This window comes from Heteronotia binoei, chromosome 12 (genome assembly GCF_032191835.1).
Source record: "Heteronotia binoei isolate CCM8104 ecotype False Entrance Well chromosome 12, APGP_CSIRO_Hbin_v1, whole genome shotgun sequence".
NCBI lineage: Eukaryota > Metazoa > Chordata > Lepidosauria > Squamata > Gekkonidae > Heteronotia > Heteronotia binoei.
Genome location: NC_083234.1, coordinates 16,996,250 through 17,021,790, shown reverse-complemented (window position 1 = coordinate 17,021,790; position 25,541 = coordinate 16,996,250). Strand labels below are relative to the sequence as shown.

The 25,541-nt window shown below is 48.2% G+C and overlaps 1 protein-coding gene across 4 annotated transcripts in view; it reads right to left on the bottom strand.

Annotated features, from left to right (window-relative positions):
* The window catches only part of B3GAT1 (beta-1,3-glucuronyltransferase 1), a 100,598-nt gene that overhangs the window by 19,067 nt on the left and 55,990 nt on the right, over positions 1-25,541 (bottom strand). The window contains exons 2-4 of one of the 4 annotated variants that reach the window (XM_060250671.1): positions 8,371-8,514; positions 8,107-8,253; positions 2,692-3,200 (exon numbers count right to left, since the gene is read on the bottom strand). In XM_060250671.1, coding sequence (XP_060106654.1) covers positions 2,692-3,200; positions 8,107-8,218 — 621 coding nt within the window. In that variant the 5' untranslated portion in view covers positions 8,219-8,253; positions 8,371-8,514. Of the gene's footprint in view, positions 1-2,691; positions 3,201-8,106; positions 8,515-25,541 lie in introns of all 4 variants that reach the window. The other 3 variants (XM_060250670.1, XM_060250669.1, XM_060250672.1) reach the window with 3 other exon arrangements.

Below are 25,541 nucleotides of genomic sequence, written 5' to 3'. Positions count from 1 at the left end.
TCCCCCCACAAACTCGCAAAAAGTCCTCTCTTGAATTACTTTTGCGGAGCAGCCAGATTACAAATAGCTTCCTCATGGAAAACATGTAAACCACTAACAATATCCAACAGGCTCTTAACACTCCAGGAATTTTGCATGTTAGATAAAATATTAGACTCCAACCTGTACCCATAATCACTCTCCTCATTTTGAAACCATTTGGTTCCCCTTTTTAGAAAGCTTGGCTTCTTACGAGGAATATAAAAATTACTTGGATGTAATAAATGCAATTTATTGAAGTGCACTTATAGACTGAAAATATTGTAAAGGTCAACCGCGTTAACAGAATTGTAATGTTATTTGCAATGTTGTATTACTAGTTTCCTTAATAAAAGTTTTCGAAAATGAAACAAGAAAACCTTAAAACTGATTAAGAACGGTCGTTTTCAGAGCTGGCCCTGGCCTAGATAGCCCAGGCTAGCCCGATCTCATTAGCTCTCAGAAGCTAAAGAGGGTTGGCCTTGGGTTAGTGTTGGGATGGGAGACCACCAACGAAGACCAACACTGCTGCAGAGAGGCAGGCAATGGCAAGCCACCTCTGAACATCTCTTGACTTGGAAACCCCATGGGGTTGCCATAAGTCAGCCTCGATAGCAAAAAAAATCCCATCACAGATCAGCGATGGTGTTTGACCTGGGCATGCAGAAGGTCCAGGGCTGAAGTCCTGGCCACGTCCTCCAGTTAGAAGGATCTTCAGGGGCAGGACTGGGGAGGTGGGGACTTTTGCTTGAGATCTGCTGGCAATCAGAGTAGCTAAAACTACTTGGGTAGCTGCACCAATTGTCTAGTTCAGAAGGACACAGCTTCAAATGTCTGCATGGTCTTGTCTCTCTCCCTCTCTCCCTCTCTCCCTCCTTCCTTCCTTGGTAAATACTATAGTGATCTCTTCAGCTTATGTTAACAGAAGTTTCAGTACATCAGAAATAAACAGCCCTAGATCTAATACTGGTCCTGGCCCCATACAGATCAATAGACCTAGAGAATGGGGCCAGGTTTGAATAAGGGGGTATTCCTCTGCAGACTTGGGGGGCTCCGAAGGCTTACGGAAAAGTGTGCCTCTTCTAAATAAAGGGGAGGCATAAGAATGCCTGAACCAAGAGAACTGGAAAGACAAAATGGCTGACTATGCAGTAATGGCAAGATTAATGAACTATATAAATTTAAAAAACGATTAAAGAGTTGGAGGAAAAATGGAAAGGCTATTATGCCTACTCAAGATAAACCTTGAAGAGAGAAAATATAAGCAACTATGAAATTTGGTAAATAAATATGGTAGCTAATTTGTCAGAAAAATCTGTCATTGTATTCAATATTCTATCTATGTTTACTAAAACGCTTCACGGATACATTTTGTATGGTTTCCCATCATAGTTTAATATACTACTTTAAAATAATCAAAGAACTGATATGGTTTAATTTCGAAGAAAGTAGTATGAATGTTATGTTAAGGTTTTATATTTAATATCTGAAAAATTATAGCACCGCCAGCTATAATTCATAACTGTACCCACTAATCTCCCATTTATTCTTGCCTGGGAGCATCAAAAATGACATTTGTGTTGGTTGCCAGGCTCACCAAGGCAGAACATGAGGAGAACCCTCTCCAACCAGACCAATGGTCCATCTAGTGCAGCGTCTCATTTCACATAGCAGCCAGCCGATTGCCCTGAAGAGCCAACAAAGAGCTCATAGAGGATAAGGCCTTCCCTGGACACAGAGCAACATGTACTGAAGATCAGGAGTAGCAGCTCACCCGGAGGATGAAGTAGTGAAATCTCAAATGGTTAAATGGGCAATTAACGTAAATAAAGAAATACAGATGGAAACTTGGGAATACTTGTGGAAGAATTCTATGAAGCTCTCGACATGTCATAGTATTTAAGAGAACTGTTTTAATATGATGTATAGATGGTATACGACTCCTAAAAAATTGGCAAAGATGAACAATAAGATGCCAGATAGATGTTGGAAATGTAAAAAGCATGAAGGTTCTTTCTACCATATGTGGTGGACTTGTGAAAGAGCAAAAAAGTACTGGCAGATGATTCAACAAGACATTTCTAAGATCTTGGGATATGAATTTAAGAAAGTTGCAGAGACTTTTCTGTTGGGATTACAAATGGAAAAATTTCCAAAAGAAGGTAGAACTGTAATTTGGTACTTGCTTTCAGCTGCTAGAACATTATATGCGCAGTTGTGGAAGCAAGAAAAAATACCAGAGAAATGGGATTGGATTGTAAAAGTTATGATGTGGAGTGAAATGGACAAATTAACAAGAATTTTAAGAGACTATGATGTAGAAGTTTTTAAGATGGAGTGGAAGAAGTTCAGAAGATATGTAGAAAAAGAGTGGAAAATAAAAGGACATTGGATAATTTTTGATAATGATTTAGTTTTAGAAAAAGAGAATATTAATTTTTATTTTTATTAGTTAAGGGTACCTTTGAATATTAGTATTTTAAGTAAATAACACCGGAGGGGGTCAAGTAACGGGGGGAGGGGTGGGTAGAAAGTAATATATGGGATAGATAAAAGAAGTTATTAATGATGCAAGAAATATAATTTAATCTGTTACCATATGTTACCAAATACAATTGTTTTAAACACAGGAGTAGCAGCTCACCCTAGCAGGCTGGACAAGCGCCCCCTTACCTCCTCAAATAGTTCCAGGCTGTAGGTGTTATCATCATCTGCAAAGTAAACAATCCCAGGTTGGCTGTTGTTTCTATTAAAGGTCTCTCTCAGCCACCGCAGGGCCAGGTTCCTTTGCATTGTCCCGCGGGGAATCCGCGGGTCCCTCATGTCCCCCCTCAGCTTGTAGTTGCGAGGCGTCTCCACGTTGAGGTGCGTGTAGTTCAGCCCCGTGTCCCTCAAGAGGCGGGTGACGAGAGGGGTCCGCCTCTGGGAGTCCTCCACCAAGATCCAGTGCAAGTTGGGGACGTGCAAAAAAGTGTTGGCGAGCCGCGTCAGCTCTGCCTTCTGGACTGGCCGGCTGTAGGTGGGCGTGACGACATGGATGGTGGGCAAGGCGTCCGACCAGGGAGGCGGACGGGTGTAGACGTACTCTGTCCTAACCACCTCCACAATGTCCCGGTCCGAGAGACAGTATTCCTTGGAGTCAGCGCCTTGGGAGAAGTCGCGATGGGAATCCCCACCATCGTCTGTAGGGACAAACGGGAGTGGAAGGGGAGGACAAAGAAGGGACAAAAGGTCAGTCCTCCAACAGCCAAGGGCCAACTACAAGGGCAAGAGCCTCCCCTTGGATTGAGTAGGTGGGGGAAAGGAAAACAAGCTCTAGAGCAGGGGGTCCCCAACCTCCAGGCCTTGGACCGGTACCAGTCCATGGCCTGTTAGCAACCGGACCGTGAGTTGTATAATTATTTCATTATATATTAAAGGTAGTCCCCTGTGCACTAGTCGTTTCTGGCTCTGGGGTGACGTCACATCACGACATTTTTTTGGCAGACTTTTTTACGGGGTGGTTTGCCATTGCCTTCCCCAGTCTTTTACACTTTCCCCCCAGCAAGCTGGGGACTCATTTTACCCACATCAGAAAGATGGAAGGCTGAGTCAACCTTGAGCCCAGCTTCCTTGAACCCGGCTTCCGCTGGGATTGAACTCAGGTCGTGTGCAGAGAGATCGGACTGCAGTATTGCAGCCTTACCATTCTGTGCCACGGGGCTTCTTCATTATATATTACAGTGTAGTACTAATAATAAGATGACATTGGATTTATATTCTACCCTCCACTCTGAATTTCAGAGTCTCGGAGTAGCTCACAATCTCCTTTACCTTCCTCCCCCATAACAGACACCTTTTGAGGTGGGTGGGGCTGAGAGAGCTCTTCCAGAAGCTGCCTTTTCAAGAACAGCTCTGCGAGAGTTATGGCTGACCCAAGGCCATTCCAGCAGCTACAAGTGGAGGAGTGGGGAATCAAACCCGGTTCTCCCAGACAAGAGTCCGCGCACTTCACCACCGCACCAAACTAATAGAAATAAAGTACATGGTTGTATCATCTCGAAACCACCCCCCCCCCCCCTCCCGACCCGTGGAAAAATTGTCTTCCACAGAACCGGTCCCTGGTGCCAAAAAGGTTGGGGATCGCTGCACTAGAGCAGAAGGCGTAAGCAGGAAAAGGTGAGAAGAGCACGTACAACATCAAGGTTCATCTTGGTCAGGCTGCGTACAAAACCCACTTCCAGCAAAACTGGAATTCTTCAGTCTATCTCCATGATTCTGATGAAGGAAACCTGCAAACTTTTGCTTATTCTCCCTAATTCGTTCAATTTCTAGGGCACAGAGTTAACAAAATGTGAACAGTTCTCTCAAATGCTTTGATAAGGTAAATGATAGTTGTAGATGGGCAGAAGGATTCATATTCCTTTTTCCCAACCTCAAATGACCCCTCCGCTGATGCCACTGGGGCAGGCACAAATAGGGGTGCCAACCCCCAGGTGGGACCTGGGGAATCTTATGTACCCATTCTTGAGTATCAATTTAATCTTCCGGCCAGCAAAACTGGAAGGGATTTGACTCAGTGCTATAATATATATGAGAAAAAGCAAGGAAACAGAACTCGGATGGTCTGGAGCATACCACAAAACCTTGCATCCACGGTGGCTGCTCACATCACCCTATGAAAAGGGACAAATAAGAGCATGTGATCTGTTTGAGACTATAAAATGCTTAGCGCGTGGCCTAGGCTTGCCAACCTCCAGGTGGCAACTGGAGATCACTTATTATTGCAATTGATTCTATGGATGATCAAGATCAGTTCCCCTGAAGAAAATGGCAGCTTTGGAGGGTGGACTCTGTGGCATTTATATCCTGCTGAGGTCTCTACCCTCCCTAAACCCCACCCTCCCCGGGCTCCCCCCACCCCAGATCTTCAGATCTTTCCCAAACCAGAGTTGGCAAGCCTAATAGGCACCAATGTTCCCTCTAAGCTGCAGAACCTTGTGAGCTACTGGCATTAAAGTTGTGAGCTACTGCATAAGCTAGTGTGCTCTGGGGTCATCCTTCCTGAGCTAAGACAAAAATGTGTGAGCTGGAGGCTAAAAATCTGTGAGCTAGCTAACTCACGCTAACTCAGCTTAGAGGGAACCCTGGTAGGGACTTGTCTGTCCTCGTACTCATAACATTCATAAAGGATGAATGATACTGGAAGACGTACTCCAGTGGCATCATAATCAGAACAGCTGCATTATTATTGACAGGGGTGGAATTCTAGCAGGAGCTCCTTTGCATATTAGGCCACACACCCCTGATGTAGTCCATCCTCCAAGAGCTTACAAAAAACAGCCTTGTACACTCTTGGAGGATGGGCTACATCAGGGGTGTGTGGCCTAATATGCAAAGGAGCTCCTGCTAGAATTCCACCCCTGATTATTGATATTAATAAATATACACGACTGTCCAAAGCACATTTGGACTGATAGGGTGATTAGAACTCTCCTGTTGCGGGAAGGCACAAGCCCATGTGGCCACACCCTGATCCATATTTAGTGATTGTTCATGAAGGGATAATAGATGAGGTTCCCGCAAAGTCTATTTCAGGGATATCCAGTCTCTGTAGTAGGCACATTTGGCATTCTGACAGCATGGTGGGCACAGCCACAAAACGTCCGGCCCAGTTCTACCTTCCCTCTCACAGTGAAGATTCTTGTGCTGTGGTGGCAGCTGCTGCCAAACCAATGTTCTTAAAAAAAAAAAAATCTGCACAGTCAATCAAGTTTCCAATAGCCAATCAGAAGCCTTGCTGGGTGAAAGCCCCACCATGCCCCTCCCACTTTCTCAAAACCCTTGGAGAGCACCAGGGAAGGTGTTGGTAGGCGTAATGGTGCTCACGCGCACTGCATTGGTGATCCTTGACCTATTTAGTTATTTTTGTTTGTGTGTTCAATGAAACAGGAGCTCTGAAGATGCCTTTTCCTCTTTTCCCTCTTCTACGAGATCTCTAGGCCCCACCTGGAGGTTAAAATACATGCGAGAATCACAGAAAAAGGATCAAAACCAAAAAAACCCATGGCAGTATTATAAGTACTCATATGAGATATGCAAATGATATATGAAAAATTCTATGTCACAAGTTCAAAAGAAGTCCAAAAGGAATTTCCTTGCTGAGATGTGCACCAGCAACAACCAACTGAACAGAGCGGGATTATATATTAATAATATAATAATAATACATTTTTTATTTATACCCCGCCCTCCCCGCCAAGGCAGGCTCAGGGCAGCTTACAAGGCACGGTATAAGCCATGTTATAACAATAAAACAAGATAATACAATTAATAAAGCAGGATGATACAACTGAGTACAATTCGGTATATTGAATCAATAAGATTTATTAGACTTAAAGAAAAGAAGTAATATTTTATTATTGAATTATTTTTAAGGACCAGTATGCCTAGATTTTATAATATAATATATTGAGTGAAAAAATGTTTGAGGTCCAGAAGAGCTGTTAGAACTTGAGACAGAGATGTTTTACTAAATATTGAAAATGTATGCAAAATTAATAATGATACGTTTAAGACTTACTGGTGATTATTTTAGGAGAAAAGATGTAGAACTTACAATGCTCTTGTCTTATCCTGTATCCCACAACCCTTTCCCTTACTGTGTGTAGTATGTAGAAAAAATTAATAAAACTCGTTATTCCACACAAAAAAAGAACAGAGCTGGATTAACAATTAGGCCAAGAAGGCACTGGCCTTTGGGCCCCCACACCTTTAGGGGCCCTGGGTTGGCTCCCCTCCCCCCTGCTTGCAGCCCTTCCAGCTTGCACACGCAGCCAGCAACTGAGCCGCTCTTTGCCCAACTTGCTTGGTGTGGCTGCTGCTGGCACTGTTGCCAAATTTCCCCTCTATCTGCCTCTCCCCTGCAGCTTAGTAAAAGAGGCTTTTACGAGGGTGCCTGCAGGCTGCAGCGGGGGCTGTAGGCAGCGGGGCCAGTGCTCAGACGCTGAGATAATTTGCAAGGGGTCTCCCAAGATTTCGACCGCCAAGGGGCCTCCACAGGGTTGAATCCGACACTACAATTGAACGACAGCACATATGGATTCTGTTTTCCTGCTTGTTTTCACACTGAAGTTTAGAAACGCAGTGTTGGTTTCTTCAAAGTCTCAAAATAACGTACTTCGAATGTTCTGGAACTTGTGACGGAGAATAAACTTGGCAGCATAAGCCATTTATGGAAGAAAAGTTTGACTGCACAGGATGCTTAATATTGGAAACGACAGACTTTGCCATGAACTAGCTTTGTGATTTGTATAGCGGGTAATTTTGTTTGTTGGTATGAGTTTAGGATAAACTTGAAGGATTGTTGAATCTTTCATACAGCATATGGGAGCTTATTTAGTCCTAATATAAATTTAGTGAGGAGAAGGAGATTGGATTTATACCCCGCCTTTCACTCAGAGTGGCTTACAATCTCCTTTCTCTTCCCCTCCCCACAACAGACACCCTGGGAGGGAGGTGGGGCTGAGAGAGCTCTCCAAGAACTGCTTTTGAGAGGAACAGCCCTGAGAGAGTTATGACTGATCCAAGGTCATACCAGCAGGTGCAGGTGGAGGAGTGGGGAATCCAACCCAGTTTTTCCAGATTAGAATCTGAGCACTTAACCATTACCCCAAACTTAGTAATACCATCAGTTTTTTTGTTTTTGACCCACCTGGAGTTTAGCAACTCCAGGGCTCTTTTTGTAGCAGGAGCGCCTTTGCATATTAGGCCACACAGCCCTGATATAGCCAATCCTCCAAGAGCTTACAGGGCTCTTACTACAGGTCCTTCTGTAAGCTCTTGGAGGATTGGCTGCATCAGGGGTGTGTGGCCTAATATGCAAAGGAGCTCCGGCTACAAAATGAGCCCTGGGCAACCCTAAAAGTGTATCCCTATAACTCTGGGCTCTTTTCTGCCACAGGAAGGACTGAAGGTGAACACGGACCACCATATGGAAGGAGAAGGATGACTATGGAAATGATGAGAAGGAGCAGTGGTGTGGTGGGGGTTGGTTGGCGGAAGGAAGAGGCAGGCCCGGTTAGCGCCGGCCAGTGGCTTTCTCCTCACCCTTGTGCACTGTGAGCAGCGGAGATATAGTGCTCTGGTGCCAGACGGTGATCAGCAGCGTCCAGGGAAGAACTATCAGCACGATAGCCAGGATGTCGCGTCTCTTCGGCATCTCCAAGGCTGACTGGGCCCACAGCTCCTCATTACCTGACAGTGAGAAGCCCAGAGAGAGAACAGCAGAGCACATGGAGAACAGAAATCAGTGGACAAGAAGGGAACCGGGACACAGAGAGAAGACAGCAATGAAAGGCTCCGAGGTCTTACCCGCGCTCACAACCCACCCATTGCACAAGCAGGGTCGGAGGGGCAGCCGCCGCTGGCGAGGAGGCGGGCTGCCGATGGGCGGCACTTCTCTGGGCGTCGTGGCAGCCACTAGTGCAGGCTTCAGGGTCCCGCTGGGAAGGCGGCCTGCAAGGCAAAGCAGAACAGAATAGACAGACGGAAGTGCAGAGGGGCAGGCAGAGAGTTCATGGCTTTGCATGTGCCATTGTCAGTGGAATTCATAATTGTGTCCTTTCGTAGAAAAAGAGGTGCCAGAGCTCATTAGCGCAACTCATTTGCATAACTCATTTGCGTACTGACATCACCGGAAGGTGTACTAAATGATATCAGCTGAGCTCAGCATCTACCTAAAAATGCTTCTTGAATTAGAATTGTCCTAATAAAACCTTGAATGAGCCCCGTGGCGCAGAGTGGTAAAGCTGCAGTACTGCATTTCTAAGCTCTGCTCATGACCTGAGTTCGATCCCAGTGAAAGCTGGTTCAGGTAGCCGGCTCGAGGTTGACTCAGCCTTCCACCCTTCTGAGGTCAGTAAAATGAGTACTCAGCTTGCTGGAGGGAAAAGTGTAGATGACTGGGGAAGGCAATGGCAAAACACCTCGTAAAAAGTCTGCTGTGAAAATGTTGTGAAAGCACCGTCACCCCAGAGTCGGAAATGACTGGTGCTTGCACAGGGGACTACCTTTTTAAAAATAAAACCTTACTCCCATTACTTCGGCAATGTGTGGAAGCAAACTAAAGCATGTCTTGTCTGAATTTTTTGTGCAAAACATCTGTTGGAAGCTCGTTGAAGCAGAAGTGAAATGAGGGCTCAAGTAAGACCTCGTCGCATATTTAATTTTGCCAAGCTGTGTTGGAAATATCTCATACTGGAGCATTTGATTCTCCTGAGAACATTCACGTCTTGGAATTGACGCCCAGATCCTCTTACTCAAAAGAGTTTGCATTAATTGCATTTTGAAAGACTTTGGGCAGGGGTGGAACGGACGTTCTTTCTTATCCTTGTTATATGCATGGTCTATGTTTGACGCTAAAGAGAAATTTTCTACTTTTCATAGATTTTTTGCAATTTGTTGTTATTTTGTGAGGCTGGAGGCTTGTATAGCTTTAATTCCCACCCCGGTGGGAACTTGGCAACCCAACACGCAAACCAGTTCCTTGACCTTTGGGCCTCCCTCTTTCTGGACCCTAGCCAGGGGTGGAATTTTAGCAGGAGCTCCTTTGCATATTAGGCCCCCCCCCCGATGTAGCCAATCCTCCAAGAGCTTACAGAGCTCTTAGTACAGGGCCTACTGTAAGCTCCAGGAGGACTGGCTACATCAGGGGTGCGTGGTCTAATATGCAAAGGAGCTCCTGCTAGAATCCCACCCCTGCCTAGTCCAATTTGATTCCAACAAAGACTAATAATAACCTTAGAGAAGTGGAAATGGTAGAGTTTTTCCTACCACCCCCTGAGGATTCTAGGTAAGACCTGAGACAAGGACTGACATTCATTCTGCCCTTGTGCTACAGGCAAGAAGATATTCCCAGTGCCCCCAAGACTGTGTCCTTCAGTTCCCTGCTCTTAGTCACTCTCCTTCTGCCTTTCTCGAGTTCTTCCCCCTGAAGCATCAGAGCCAGGAATATATTAAGCTGCCACAGAGGCTTAGGCCTGATGCTAACAGAGATGCCAGCAAGATTTAAATAGGCCGTATTTTATCTAGGTGTTATCTTGGCAAGCAGCATACATCATTTAGCCGGGGAAACATGGGGTGGACAGTTGCCAAGAAGATGGGAGAGCCGTTCGGGGCACCGGCTCTGGGAGATGGAAACCGGCAGGGGACCAGTTCAAGAATGCAACGCAGGCAGTGGGCTGGGGTGGGGGCAACATTATCCAGCAGTTTGAGAAGAATTTCGTGCAGGAGGAGTTTGAGAAAGAAAAACAAGACACGACACCCGACTCTCCAAGTCAAATGCAGTCTAGTAGTAGGGTTGCCAAGCCCCCCCCCCCATGGCCTCCTGGTACCATAGAGTTTTCCTCCCAAATTGCTAGAGCATCTGGGGAAACCATAGAGCAGCATTTCCCATTTGCAGGGTCGCAACCTGGTACCGGGCCACACAAGCCTCAATGCTGGGTCGCCAGGGGTGGCCTGACTACCCCCTCCCCTTTCTATTTATCTTCGGCGCTGCTATGTGGCACTGCGCTCCAGTCCCTGCCCTCCACGCTGCCGTCGCTGCCAACTGTAGCACTCTCTGAGCGTCCTCCAGAAAGCACTACAGAGACTGCACACTGTCCAGAAGCCCTCCCCCATTCAGAAACATCAGAGAGGGACAGGGAAAGCTCCTGGCCAGTGTGCAGTCTCTGTAGCGCTCCCTGAGCATCCTCTGCCTGGATCACGGGGGAAAAAACGGGTCACGGGGGTGGGGGGAGGGAAGTTTGGGAAACCCTGCCATAGAGTTTTCCTGGAATCTCCTAGAGCAACCAGCGGACAATGTCATCGGCGCGATGTCACTTGCGAGTGACATCATAGCATTGGTGACGTCGGGAGGGGATCCCCCAGTTGGCCCACTGCAGGATGGTGGGTTGGGGACCTCTAGAGTGGGAGAACCCCCACCCCACTTGAGTTCTTGGCAACCCTATCTAGGCACCTGGCATTCTTTGGTTGGTAAATGATGCAGAAATCTTTGTCCTGTAATTTAATGCACTTTGCTAATGGGACTCCATTTGTAGTGACCCTTTCGGTTTGCTTTCTTGAAGGTCCTCTGCCTTATGCTGTTTGCTTGTTCTTTCCTTCCCACATATTTCTTTTAAAAAACCCTTTATTCTCACAATGCACATTATCACTCCAAGTTCTGCGGCTAGGTCTCCCACAGCAGGAGGCGCTCTCCCACCCTGGAGAGGGATGAAGAAGAAGATAAGAAGATATTGGATTTATATCCCGCCCTCCACTCCGAAGAGTCTCAGAGTGGCTCACAATCTCCTTTACCTTCCTCCCCCACAACAGACACCCTGTGAGGTGGGTGGGGCTGGAGAGGGCTCTCACAGCAGCTGCCCTTTCAAGGACAACCTCTGCCAGAGCTATGGCTGACCCAAGGCCATTCCAGCAGGTGCAAGTGGAGGAGTGGGGAATCAAACCCGGTTCTCCCAGATAAGAGTCCGCACACTTAACCACTACACCAAACTGGCTCTGTGTCCTTCAGTAGACCTAGGAGAACCCCAGGTTTTAAATATATATATATGTGAACCCCTTTCAGTTGCCAACTCTGGCTTGGGGAATTCCTGAAGATTTGGGGGATGGAGCCTGAAGGGCAGTTTGGGGAGCAAATGGAGCTCAGCAGAGATATTTGGCCATCCAGCCAACCCTCTGAGGCTGCCATTTTTTCCTACAGTTTGGAGTTCTAATTCTGGGAGCTCTCCAGGCCCAACCTGGCGTTTTGGAACCCTACCCACACCCAAATGGAGGGGGGAATTAAATCCCTCCCAAAGAGATGAATGCTGTCCATATTTACACAGACAAGAAAATGGGGCACCCTGAAATAAAGCAAGTTCAGCTAGCTCTGAATCAACCAAGAACACTTTATTGCAAGAAGAAACAGTCACAGACAGCACAGGCGCTTCACTCATTATATACACTCTGGTCATGGTTAACCACGCCCCCCTAGTAGGCAACAGTTACTCCTATTGGCTCACTGCAGAATCCTTCATTTGCATCTCTTTGTTACAAGTTGTTACATGCCTAGCATCCTGATTGGCCAGTTCTTCTAGGTTTCAGGATCCTGGTTTGCAAGGAGTGCCTGTCTCAAGCTCAGGTAACAGGAACCCAGTGAGATGCATAACACGCCCCCTTCAGTGTGGCTATAGGGCATTTGGAAGAGCAGAAGCCACTGCTTAAGCTGGGCAGGGAAAAGACAGAGATCCCGAGTCTCTTCCACGTGTGCCGAGGAAGCAGCAGGGGGAGATATGGAACTGCCCTTCCACCAGGTGAGCCAGGCCGTGGTCCTGCAGGCAGCTGGGCTGGCCAGCATGTGGGTGGCCCAGTGAGGGAGGCAGGACAAAAAATGGGATTTCCCCTGCCCCATGAGACTTGCTTGTCCCCGCATGTCTGTGTATTTTGGCTTCCAATCTGAAGGATATGTCCAAAACAGCTTAGTTGTAGAATCACACAAAGGTATAACATCACACAGTATCGGTCAAAAGATTACAACATCAAATAGACATTCCAGCTGAACCCAGACAGCAATTAAAGCAGCTGCAAAAAACCCTCTTTCTTCTCGTTTGGAAGATGGCTCCTATCTCGACTTGGCCAATCTGTCCTCCTGGATCCACATCACAGTAAAACTGAGGCTAGACTACTGTAATGCACTCTACATAGGTCTTTCCCTGAGATCAGCTTGGGGCACAGAATGCAACAGCTCTGTTATTATCAGTCACTATGAAGGGGCACTTACTCAGTTGGTTGCCCATCTGTTACGGGATTCAATTCCCGGTATTGACTATCATCACATACAAAGACCTTTTGTGGCCTTGGACCTTAAGAACATAAGAACATAAGAGAAGCCATGTTGGATCAGGCCAATGGCCCATCCAGTCCAGCACTCTGTGTCACACAGTGGCAAAAATTTTTATACATACACACACACTATGGCTAATAGCCACTGATGGACCTCTGCTCCATATTTTTATCTAAACCCCTCTTGAAGGTGGCTATACTTGTGGCTGCCACCACCTCCTGTGGCAGTGAATTCCACATGTTAATCACCCTTTGGGTGAAGAAGTTCTTCCTTTTATCCGTTTTAACCTGTCTGCTCAGCAATTTCATCGAATGCCCACGAGTTCTTGTATTGTGAGAAAGGGAGAAAAGTACTTCTTTCTCTACTTTCTCCATCCCATGCATTATCTTGTAAACCTCTATCATGTCACCCCGCAGTCGACGTTTCTCCAAGCTAAAGAGTCCCAAGCGTTTCAACCTTTCTTCATAGGGAAAGTGTTCCAGCCCTTTAATCATTCTAGTTGCCCTTTTCTGGACTAACATATCTGCAGGACAGCCTCTCCTATGCTTAGGGCTGCCAAGCCCCTGAGGCGGGCAGGGATTCTCCCGCCCTGGAGGTTCCCAACCCGCCAGGCCACATTGGGCCAGCAGGGGGAACCTCCCCTGATATCGTTGGCATGATGACATCACTTCCGGGTGATATCATTGTGCCAGTGATGTCATGTGTGGCCGCTCTAGGCGTTTTCGGGGAAACTCTATGGTTTTCCCAGACGCTCTAGCAATTTGGGAGGGCAAAACTCTATGGTACCGGAGGACACAGGGGACTTGGTAACTCTACCTGTGTTCTGCCATGACAGTGTCACTCATCTTTGCAGGGCCTTCTGGAAGAGCAAATGGGACAAAATCTAGAGTTGCCAACCTTCAGGTGGTGACTGGAGATCTCCCTCAATTGCAACTTATCTCCAAGGGACAGATATCTGTTCTGTTGGAGAAAATGGCCACTTTGGCAGGTGGACTCTGTGACATCCATCATACCTCCTTGAAGTCCCTCCCTTCCCCAAACCCTGCCCTTCTCAGGCTCCACCCCCAAAATTTCCAGGTATTTTCCAACCCAGACCTGGCAATCTCACCAAGGTCAACACCTGTCTGCACAGGTGTCTTCTCTGTTGCGGCTCACCAACCTTGTGCAATGGCCTGCCTGAGGGGGTCTTTCCTGATGTTCCACAAACTATGCAAACCTGAATTATTCACAGGGGGCAGGGCTTTTTTGTAGCAGGAACTCCTTTGCATATTAGGCCACACTCCTCTGATGTAGCCAATCCTCCTGGAGCTTACAGTAGGCTCTGTACTAAGAGCCCTGTAAGCTCTTGGAGCTACATCAGGGGTGTGTGGCCTAATATGCAAAGGAGTTCCTGCTACAAAAATAGCCCTGATAGGGGACATTTTTACATAGGTCTCATCTGGATGGCCATACCGATTTAGCTCGATTTAGTCAGATCTCAGAAGCTAAGTATTTGGAGGGGAGATCTCAAATGACGTCCAGGGTTGTGAATCGGGGGTCGCTTTGTAGAAAAATACATGGCGGAGCTCATTAGCATAGCTCATTAGCCTATGCCACCACCACCCCAGCCAAAACCAACCCGATGCAAGAAAGGAGCGAGCAAGGCCTGCTTGGGCTGGCTAGAGATCCAGCAGCCCGAGGAGACCTCGCTCGCCTGTGGCTCTCCTGGGTCACCACCCCCACCCCCGGCAGTCAAAAGTCCAGCAAGACACCTGTCACCCAAAATCACATAAGAAGTGGAGAAAGGGTGTTGTGGGCTTCTCCAGGGGTTAATGCTGGGGGTATGGCAAAGCCCCTGGTGACTGGCTGGCTGTTCGCACTCCTAATCCAGGGATCGTTAATGCAGCTGCACCCACTAGTCAATGGACAAGGTAGGTGGGAAGAAAGAGGGGGAACCCTCAGAAAGGTTCAGCAGCTGTGCTCCCGTGAGCTTGTGCTGAATCTGAGGTCTGGTTGTGATGCAGAGGAAGGAACATCTCTTGCCTTGAAAACCCCATCGGGTCGCTGTAAGCCAGCTGTGACTGGACAGCATATCCCTCCTCCAACAGAAGAAGAAGACTGCAGATTTATACCCTGCCCTTTTCCCTGAATCAGAGACTCAGAGCGGCTCACAATCTCCTATGTCTTCTCCCCCCACACAACAGACACCCTGTGAGGTGGGTGGGGCTGAGAGGGCTCTCACAGCAGCTGCTCTTTCAAGGACAACTCCTGCCAGAGCTATGGCTGATCCAAGGCCACTCCGGCAGGTGCAAGTGGAGGAGTGGGGAATCAAACCTGGTTCTCCCAGATAAGAGTCCACACACTTAACCACTACACCAAACTGGCTCTCTCATCAGGGTTTTACTGTAATGGAAAATGCTTTATTAAAGGAAAAGGGACTGTGGACTATGCAGTCCACTCTCAAATCTCCAGGAAACCCCCAACACCGAGTTGGCAACCTTAGAAGGGAAGGACTGCAGGGAGGCTTTTGTCTGGGTGACCGTCTGAGATGCTTCAACAGAGTTGTTCAGGGCTTTTTTTGGTAGAAAAAGCCCAGCAGGAACTCATTTGCATGTTAGGCCACACCCCCTGATGCCACCATTGTCCCACACCCTGCTTTTTTGGCAGGAAGAGCCCAGCAGGAACTCATTTGCATATTTGGCCACATCCCCTGATAGCAAGCCTCCGGAACTGCGTTCCTGTGCATTCCAGCTAAAAAAAAAAAAGCCCTGGAGTTATTCCACCATTACCACCCCCACTTCTTATCCTGCTATGGACAGATGTTGGAATTGGTATGAGTACCTGCTGTCCTTGTTGCTTGCAAGCGAGCAAGAAGGGAGAAAGAGGTCTTGCTATTTCTGCTCGGCCTCATGCAATATTGATTCCTTTAATTGGGTCCAGAATGTTTAACGGCTCCCTGGCCAATTGTCTGCCACTCAAACTTTCCAGGGGGAAGGGAATTCAGCGCATTCTGCCGCCTGTTCCCTGAACACTGAAAGGCAAAGAAGGGAGTGTGTGTTGAGTTGTGTCTGATGGAATCTGCCACTTAGCCTCTGCAATGGAACTGCTTTGGCAGGCAGGGCGACGGCCTCTTGGAATTAATTCAGAATCGGGTTGCCAAGTCCAGTTCAAGAAATATCTGGAGACTTTGGGGGTGGAGCCAGGAGCAAGGTTGTGACAAGCATAATTGAACTCCAAAGGGAGTTCTGGCCATCACATTTAAAGGGACCGCATGCCTTTTAAATGCCTTCCTTCCAAAGATAATAATGAAGGATAGGGGCACTTTCTTTTGGGGCATATAGAATTGAACCCCCTGGTCCAATCGTTTTGAAACTTTGGGGGGGGGGGTACTTTGGGAAGAGGCACTGGATGCTATGCTGAAAATATGGTGCCTCTACCTCAAAGAACAGCACCCCCCCCCCCAGAGCCCCAGATACCCGCGGATCAATTCTCCATTATTTCCTATGGGATTAAGTCCCAGCAGACATTTCCCTCCCCTCCCCTCGCTTTCTGATGACCCTGAAGTGGGGAGCGGGTCTCCAAACCGGAGGATCCCCTGCCCCCACCTGGGGATTGGCAACCCTAATTCAGAACCACATTGCAAATTCCAGACGGGGATTCATGGCCCATCCTCAGAGCTGGCACACGGCGGCCAGCGAGGAAGTCAATGGCCAGAGCGAAAGAGCATGTGCAGGATCGGCAGGCAATGGGTACCAACTGGCTTCTATGGTTCTCCTCTCATCCATTTTATCCTCACGACGACAAGCCTGTAAGGGAGGTTGGGCAGAGAGTACGTGACTGGCCCAAGGTCAGCCACCCAGCTTCCAGGATGGAGTGAAGATTCAAACTTGGGTCTCCCAAGTCTTTAACAACTACAGTATATAGCTGACAAAAGAGCAGACGGGGCTAAATGCGGTGGACCCTGATCATGATATAGCCCATCAAAGAGCTCAAGATAGCAACAGACTGCTAGAACTGTGAGAATTGGCCAAAGTCACCCAAGGACTTCACATGCGTTGACCAGGAAGTGATCCCTGCCCAATTCCCACTTATCTTTTGCCCAAGCCACCCTAGTATTGGGTTGCCAGGCAGTGTAACACCATACAGCAGGGGTGGCCATGCTGGCTGGGGCTGATGGGAGTTGTAGGCAAAAAACATCTGGAGAGCTACCATTGACCACCCCTGCCATAGAGTTTCCAGTGATTCCTAGAGCGAAGCTTGAGTCACTTTTGGGTTTTAACCATGCCCTTGAGGTTGCTTAGGGTCAGGGCTTTTTTTGTAGCAGGAGCTCCTTTGCATATTAGGCCACACACCCCTGATGTAGCCAATCCTTCTGGAGCTTACAGTAGGCCCTGTGAGAAGAGCCCTGTAAGGAATTCTAGCAGGAACTCCTTTGCATATTAGGCCACACACCCCTGATGTAGCCAATCCTCCTGGAGCTTACAGCAGGCCCTGTATGAAGAGCCCTGTAAAGAATTCTAGCAGGACCTCCTTTGCATATTAGGCCACCCACCCCTGATGTAGCCAATCCTTCTGGAGCTTACAGTAGGCCCTGTGAGAAGAGCCCTGTAAGGAATTCTAGCAGGAACTCCTTTGCATATTAGGCCACACACCCCTGATGTAGCCAATCCTTCTGGAGCTTACAGTAGGCCCTGTGAGAAGAGCCCTGTAAGGAATTCTAGCAGGAACTCCTTTGCATATTAGGCCACACACCCCCTGATGTAGCCAATCCTTCTGGAGCTTACAGTAGGCCCTGTGAGAAGAGCCCTGTAAGGAATTCTAGCAGGACCTCCTTTGCATATTAGGCCACACACCCCTGATGTAGCCAATCCTTCTGGAGCTTACAGTAGGCCCTGTGAGAAGAGCCCTGTAAGGAATTCTAGCAGGACCTCCTTTGCATATTAGGCCACACACCCCTGATGTAGCCAATCCTTCTGGAGCTTACAGTAGGCCCTGTGAGAAGAGCCCTGTAAGGAATTCTAGCAGGAACTCCTTTGCATATTAGGCTACACACCCCCTGATGTAGCCAATCCTTCTGGAGCTTACAGTAGGCCCTGTGAGAAGAGCCCTGTAAGGAATTCTAGCAGGACCTCCTTTGCATATTAGGCCACACACCCCTGATGTAGCCAATCCTTCTGGAGCTTACAGTAGGCCCTGTGAGAAGAGCCCTGTAAGGAATTCTAGCAGGAACTCCTTTGCATATTAGGCCACACACCCCCTGATGTAGCCAATCCTTCTGGAGCTTACAGTAGGCCCTGTGAGAAGAGCCCTGTAAGGAATTCTAGCAGGACCTCCTTTGCATATTAGGCCACACACCCCTGATGTAGCCAATGCTCCAAGAGCTTACAAGAGCTTAGGATCTGTAAGGAGAACCCTGTAAGCTCTTGAAGGATTGGCTACACCAGGAGGTGTGGCTTAATACGCAAATGAGTTTCTGCTACAAAAAAGCCCTAGCAGCAGCCATTTTGTGGTTGCACCCAGCCAGGGCGGCCAATCCCCAGGTGGGGGCAGGGGATCCCGCAGTTTGGAGGCCCTCCCTTCGCCTCAGGGTCATCAGAAAGCAGGTTCTGGAGGGGCTGTTTTTTGAGGTAGAGGCACCAGATTTGCAGCATAGCATTCAGTGCCTCTCCCCAAAATACCCTCCAAATTTCAAAAGGACTGGACCAGGGGGTCCAATTCTATGAGCCCCAAAAGAAAGTGCCCGTATGCTTCATTATTTCCAACGGAGGGAAGGCATTTAAAAGGTGTGTTGTCCCTTTAAATGTGATGGCCAGAACTCTCTTTGGAGTTCAGTTATGCTTGTCACAACCTTGCTCCTGGATCAACCCCAATGGCTCCTGGCTCCACCCTCAAAGTCCCCAGATATTTCTTGAATTGGACTTGAAACCCTACACCCAACATATCAGAATCCCAAAGGTGCCCACAGGCTCAAAAGGGTTGGGGGGGGGGGGCCCATACAAGCTTCTGGAGGTCAGAGTGAGCTTCAGCCTCAACAACTCAAATGCTGGATATCTTGCTGGTCTTTTAGGTGCTTTTGGACTAAAAAAACTCCGAATGGGGGAGGGAGATGAATCCATGCCGAAGAGTGACAAGAGTCTGCTTAGGTTCAGTTCCCCTTTAAAAGCCAGCCAGCCTCTTCCTCTCTCTGTAATAACCGCACAGTAATTAGTTTCACAATTTTGCTGCTATACTTTATAATAGCCTCCATTAAAGTTATGGGGTTTTTAAGCAGTAATGGCTTACAGAGTAATTAATGAGCATGAGTCGTTACTGCTACCTTTCTTTTTTGGCAGCCGAGTCCCCCTCCTCCCTTCCCCGGCTCTCGCAAGCCACCCTTGTCGAAGGCTGATGTCAGGGGCGATGTCTCCTCCAGGCCAAATATCTGGGCCCCCTTCCCAACTTTCTGGTGTGCACACCACACACCCTCCTTTTTTGGGACAGCCAGATGGTAGAGCTCAGCATGAATTGCTCAAAACAGCCTAAGGATGCCAGCCTCCAGGTGGGATCTGAGGATCCCCTGGAACGACAGCTCATCTCCAAACAGGGTTGCCAAGATCCCTGCGGGCTCCGGAGGGGGACATGCTTCCTGAGCTGGCCGTTCTAGGCTTTTCTGGGAAAACTCTATGGTTTCCCCAGAAGCTCGAGCGATTTGGAAGGGGAAAACTCTATGGTACCTATTGTACCATAGAATTTTCCCTCCCAAATTGCTAGAGCATCCAAGAAAACCATAGAGTTTCCCCAGAAATGCCCAGAGCGGCCGGCGCTGGCAATGTCAGGGGGGGTTCTCCTTGCTGGCCTACTGTGGGCTGTCAGGTTGGGAACCTCCAGGGCACGAGAACCCACTTGGGCCGGGGGCTTGGAAGCCCTATCTCCAGACTATAGAGATCCCTTGGAGAAAATGAATGCTTTGGAGGGTGGACTTTATGCTAGGGATGCCAGCCTCCAGGCAGGACCTGGAAATCCCCTGGAAGGAGAGCTCATCTCCAGACTACAGAGATCAGTTCCCCTGGAAGAAATGGATGCTTTGGAGGCTATGGCTATACCACAGGAGATGGAGCCAACCACAAAATGGCACCCCACCTGCCTTGATCTGCTAGATCCAATGGCATGATCCCACAGAGTGGAACGATGCATCTTGGAGTTGACACGTCGCTCCCCCTGAACCAACACTCGCAAGACACAGTCTGCAGGCTCCCGCTCCATCACGGACGACAGGCATATATTGCTTGTGTTATCCGCTGCGAATAACAAGCCGGAGACAATTTTCGTTTTCCCTCTGACCCTTTCGCCTTGAAATTTGTCTTCCGCAAGGCCAGCCAAGGAGAGCTGGGTTGAGCCACAGACAAGAAGCAAAGGGGAGAAACACACAGACTCTCATGCAGCTGCTATCTGCTGGGGCCAGGAAGGAAGCACAGAAACACGTACACATAGGGTTGCCAACTGAGTTGGGAAATTCCTGGCAATTTGGGGGTAGGGTAGAGGCTGGAGAGGGCAGGGTTTGGGGAGAGGAGGGACCTCAGCAGAGTATAATGCCAAAGGGTTCACTCTCCAAAGCTGTCCTTTCTCCAGGGAACTGATTTATGTGGTCTGGGGACCAGTTGTAATTCTGGGAGCTTTCCAGGCCCCACCTGGAGGCTGGTGGGCTTACCATGCTCACAGACTGCTGAATCTTTCATGGGCATCATCATACCACCAGGAAAAGGTGTACAAATTCAACTGTAAAAGTTGCCTTTTCTGTAGCATCGAACAGAAGGGGAGGTTGATCCCAAATACCCTGTAAAAGTTGCCTTTTCTGTAGCATTGAACAGAAGGGGAGGTTGATTCCAAATACCCAACTCACATAGAAGATAAGCTCAGCATGGTGTTACATACTACTTAGCAGAAGTATGTGCAAAAAGGATCTAGGGGTCTTAGTGGACCATATGCTGAACATGAGTCAACAGTGTGATGTGGTGGCTAAAAAGGGCAAATGCAATTTTGGGGTGTATCAACAGAAGTATAGTGTCCAGATCATGTGAAGTGATGGTATTGCTTTACTCCACTCTGGTAAGACCTCACCTGGAATATTGCGTTCAGTTTTAGGCACCACATTTTAAGAAGGATATAGACAAGCTGGAACGGGTCCGGAGGAGGGTGACGAAGAGGGTCAGGGGTCTGGAGACCAAGTCCTATGAAGAAAGGTTGAAGGAGCTGGGAATATTTAGCCTGGAGAGGAGGCAGCTGAGAGGTGATATGGTCACCATCTTCAAGTACTTGAAGGGCTGTCATAGAGAGGATGGTGTGGAATTGTTTTCTGTGGCCCCAGAAGGTAGGACCAGAAACAATGGGTTGAAATTAAATCAAAAGAGTTTCCGGCTCAACATCAGGAAGAACTTCCCGACAGTTAGAGCGATTCCTCAGTGGAACAGGCTTCCTCGGGAGGTGGTGGGCTCTCCTTCCTTGGAGGTTTTTAAACAGAGGCTAGATGGCCATCTGACAGCAATGCTGATCCTACAAATTTAGGGGGAAGTGTTTGTGAGTTTCCTGCATTGCGCAGCGGGTTGGACTAGATGACCCTGGAGGTCCCTTCCAACTCTATGATTCTATGATTCTATAATTTCTGATTTCAGGGCTGGCAACCCTATGTGAGGGGAGGGGTTCAGCTGAATGGGAGTGAAAGTTTCTGCTATGGCTGCTTCTCTTGAAGCAAATGGCCAACCTCCTTGTTGCCAGCTCTAGTTTGGGAAATTCCTGGATATTGTTTTTGGGGGGATGGAGCTTGGGGAAAGCAGGTGTGGGGACGGGAAGGACTTCAGTGGGGTAGAATGCCATAGAGTCCACCTTTCCAAAGCAGCCTTTTTCTCCAAGGGAACTGATCTCTGTTCCCTGGAGGTCAGTTGGAATCCCAGGAGATCTCCAGCCACCCCCTGGAAGCTGGGAACTCTACAAAACAGGAGGTTGTAAAAATATCCCGCGAAGAGGGCTGGTTTTGGCAGAATAAGCAAGGAGCCGGTGCAAGGAAATCAACAGAAGCTTTGCCCCCCCCCCTTTCCTCCCCAGGGCTGCTTTCCCTAATTTTATCTCCCAGATGGCTCTGTATTCTGTTCTCAGCCGAAGGTCTGGTGCTCCATTCCCTAGACTCCTACTCCGCCTTGCCTTTTGCCACCCTCCCCAGTCTTTGATGGCTGAAGGCTCAGGAAACAGCGGCCTCTGTCCCAGCATAACCTCAGCTACCCCTGGAGCCTCTTCCTTCCAGCACTGGTGCCCGACAAGCTTGGTTTCACTGTAGGGCATTTTTGCCAGTTTCTATTTTTAATTATGGAGACTAACTAAACCAAGTCCCCTTCACTCTCTCCCTCTCTCTCTGTCTATTTTAAACATTTATTAATAACTCAGCATGCCTTTTTTAAGAAAAAGAAGACATGGCAGCGTGAAAATAAGTGGCAGTCGTTATCCAAGAACTGGTCTGCTCTTGACTAACACGAACTTCAACCTGTAGACACAAACCGAGAAGGCCTGAAGATGGGTTTGTGGATGTGCGTTGTCAACCTGGGCTTTGAAACACCTGAGCTTAAGAACATAAGAGCACTGCTGGATTGGGCCAACAGTCCGTCTCATCCAGCATCCTGGGGCTAACCCATTGCCCAAGAGTGATGGTGGTGATGGAAATAGGGCTGTCAGGTCCAATTCAAGACATATTTGGGGACTTTGGGGGTGGAGCCAGGAGATTTTGGGAATGAAGCCAGGATCCAGGATGTGATAAGCACAACTGAACTCCGAAGGGAGTTCTGGCAATCACATTTAAAGGGATTGCATTCCTTTTCAATGCCTTCCCTCCATTGGAAATAATGAAGGATAGGGGCACCTTCTTTTGGGACTCATAGAATTGGGCCCGCTGGTCCACTCTTTTTGAAACTTGGGGGGTGTTCTGAGGAGAGGCACCAGGTACTATGCTGCAAATCTGGTGCCTCTACCTCAAAAAACAGCCCCCCCAAGTCCCTGATACCCACGGATCAATTCACCACTATACCCTATGTTAATCGATCTCCATAGGGAATCATGGAGTGCCCAGCAGACATTTTCCTCCCCCCCCTTTTCTGATAACCTTGAAGCAGGGGGATGGCCTCCAGACCGGGGGATCTCCTGCCCCCAACTGGGGATTGGCAACCCTAAGTGAAAAGTACGTGGAAGCTGACTTATGGGCTGAGAACAGACGGGCATTCTGGGGCAAGTTGGAGGTGTCCCGAATTGGGGCGGCTCAAAAAGAGCCATCCCAGTGCCTCCACACGCTCACCCACATGCCACTCCCATCCCATTTGTGCGACAGCTGGGCACCTCCACACGGGAAGGCACCCCGGAAGCCAGAGTCCTTATTTTCTTTCTGCGGGGGCAAGCGCTCATGTGCACGAGCGCTCCAGTGCTCTGAATGCTTTCTTTTTTAACTCCCCCCCCCCAGGAACGGCTTGGGGCGACTTGGCGTTCCACCTTGCCAAGTTGCCTTGCTTGTGCCCTTCCCCATCCAGACGGCGGGGAGGTGACTGATGGCCGGCTCAAAGATTTGCTACCACTTTGGTAGTTTTTTGAGCCTGTCTCAGACGCCTGGAGGACGGGAGGAGGATGGGAGGAGGATGGTCGGCAGACGTTGCCGTCTGCGCAGATTTTTTGGGTCGACTTCAGAGGCGTCTCTGAGTCGACCCAAAGTGCCAGTCTGTTATCAGCCATGGGGACCGTATAAGGTATTGAAGGCAGGAGACAAACAGAGGTGTTTTGCCATTGCCTGCCTCTGCATACTGACCCTGGGCTTCCTTGGAGGTCTCCCATCCAAGTTCTAACCAGGGCTGACCCTGCTTAGCTTCCAAGATCTGGTGAAATCATCAGGCTAGCCTGGGCATAGACATTTAAAAAATTCTTTAAAATGCTGGTGGCATTCTCATAGCAGCCATGAGGAAGCTATCATGTCTCGTTTGGCCCTGACAGATGCCATTCATAAGAATATAAAGGAAGCCATATTGGATCAGTCCAATGGTCCATCAAGTCCAACACTCTGTGTCACACAGTGGTCAAAACTCAGGTGCCATCAGGAGGTCCACCAGTGGGGCCAGATCTCCAGAAACCCTCCCATTGTGGCCCCCCCAAGCACCAGAAAATACCTCAGACATAATGTTCCATCTATACCTAATAGCTATTAGGTATAGATGGCTAATAGCTAATAGCTTTTCCATGGACCTCTGCTCCTTTACACTCCTTCACTGTTCTAGAACTTTCCTCCTTAACAGTGTTCCACTTCACCTTCAATCTTGTGTGACTGCAACGATTTCTAGCATTAATTCAGGTGTTCGATTGTGCACAACCTGGGCTTTTTTTTGGTAGAAAAAGCCCAGCAGGAACTCATTTGCATATTAGGCCACACCCCCGGATGCCAAGCCAGCCGGAACTGCGTCGCTGAGCATTCCTGCTCAAAAAAGCCCTGTGCACAGTTATAATTATGCACTAGTTTTCTATTCCTTTGGTTCATGGGCATCTTTCTCCCTCTACTGATTACTGATTCTTACATAACAAACACTGTTAAAAAAAGAGCAAGCTTGCTGTGATCGTGTGTAGGTTGGTATTCATTATGCACACATATGCTCTTTTGCTCTCGTAATGTACCACACAGAAATAATTTTTGCACAATGACACAATAGCCTTTTTTTTTGGGGGGGGGGTTGTTGCTTTAACCAAGTACAGAAATATGTGTTTGTGACAGAAAAATACTGCACAAAATAGATTGCAGTCATATGAACCATCCAACAGCTCGCTTCCCCCCCACTTTTATCCACATGCACACCAGTAACAGGAGGTGGGGGTGGGGAACAGACAACTGCAGCACATGCACAGCGGTCTCTCATTGGTAGAGCCTCTGCTTTGAATGCAGACAGTCCCAGGTTAGATCCCTGGGCAATCAAAGCCGGGACCACGGAGGTTACTGTAAAAGAAAACACCTCAAAGCCTCTCCGTGTAACAAAAATAATACTCCTTCTTATTCCTACTTATCCAGTATTTACTGTCCTATAGAAAAAACATATGGCCATTTCAGAAGGATATGTAGACAATTTGCAGGCGTTCCGAGGAGAAATGAAAACAAAGCCACGAAAGTGAGACAAAAATTAAAAGAAGCACCACTTACCTACTGAATCAACAATAACGAAGACGGTCCCAAGAAGAAGAGTCTCTGCACTCGAAACGATATTGGACTGGTCTTGGATATTGTCGGACTTGTATTACAGCGCCATATTTTTTTCTATAGGACGTTGATTCCATCATACAGTAGGAGCAGCGTGTGCTTTCGGTTCCGGAGGGATTTTGTGTTGTATAGATATGTTTGTTTATATTATGTTTGGCTATCACTGTAAGCACTGGGTTTGTTACTAGTAAATACTGGATAAGTAGGCCAGGTGAGATCCCTGGCATTTCCAGTTAAAAGAGCAGTAGGTGATCTAAAAGACCCAACTTGTGCTGCCACATTCCCCACGGCCTCCAGCGGGGGACTTTTTTCTATTGTACCATAGAAGAAGAAGAAGATATTGGATTTATATCCCGCCCTCCACTCCGAATCTCAGAGCAGCTCACAATCTCCTATATCTTCTCCCCCCACAACAGACACCCTGTGAGGTGGGTGGGGCTGAGA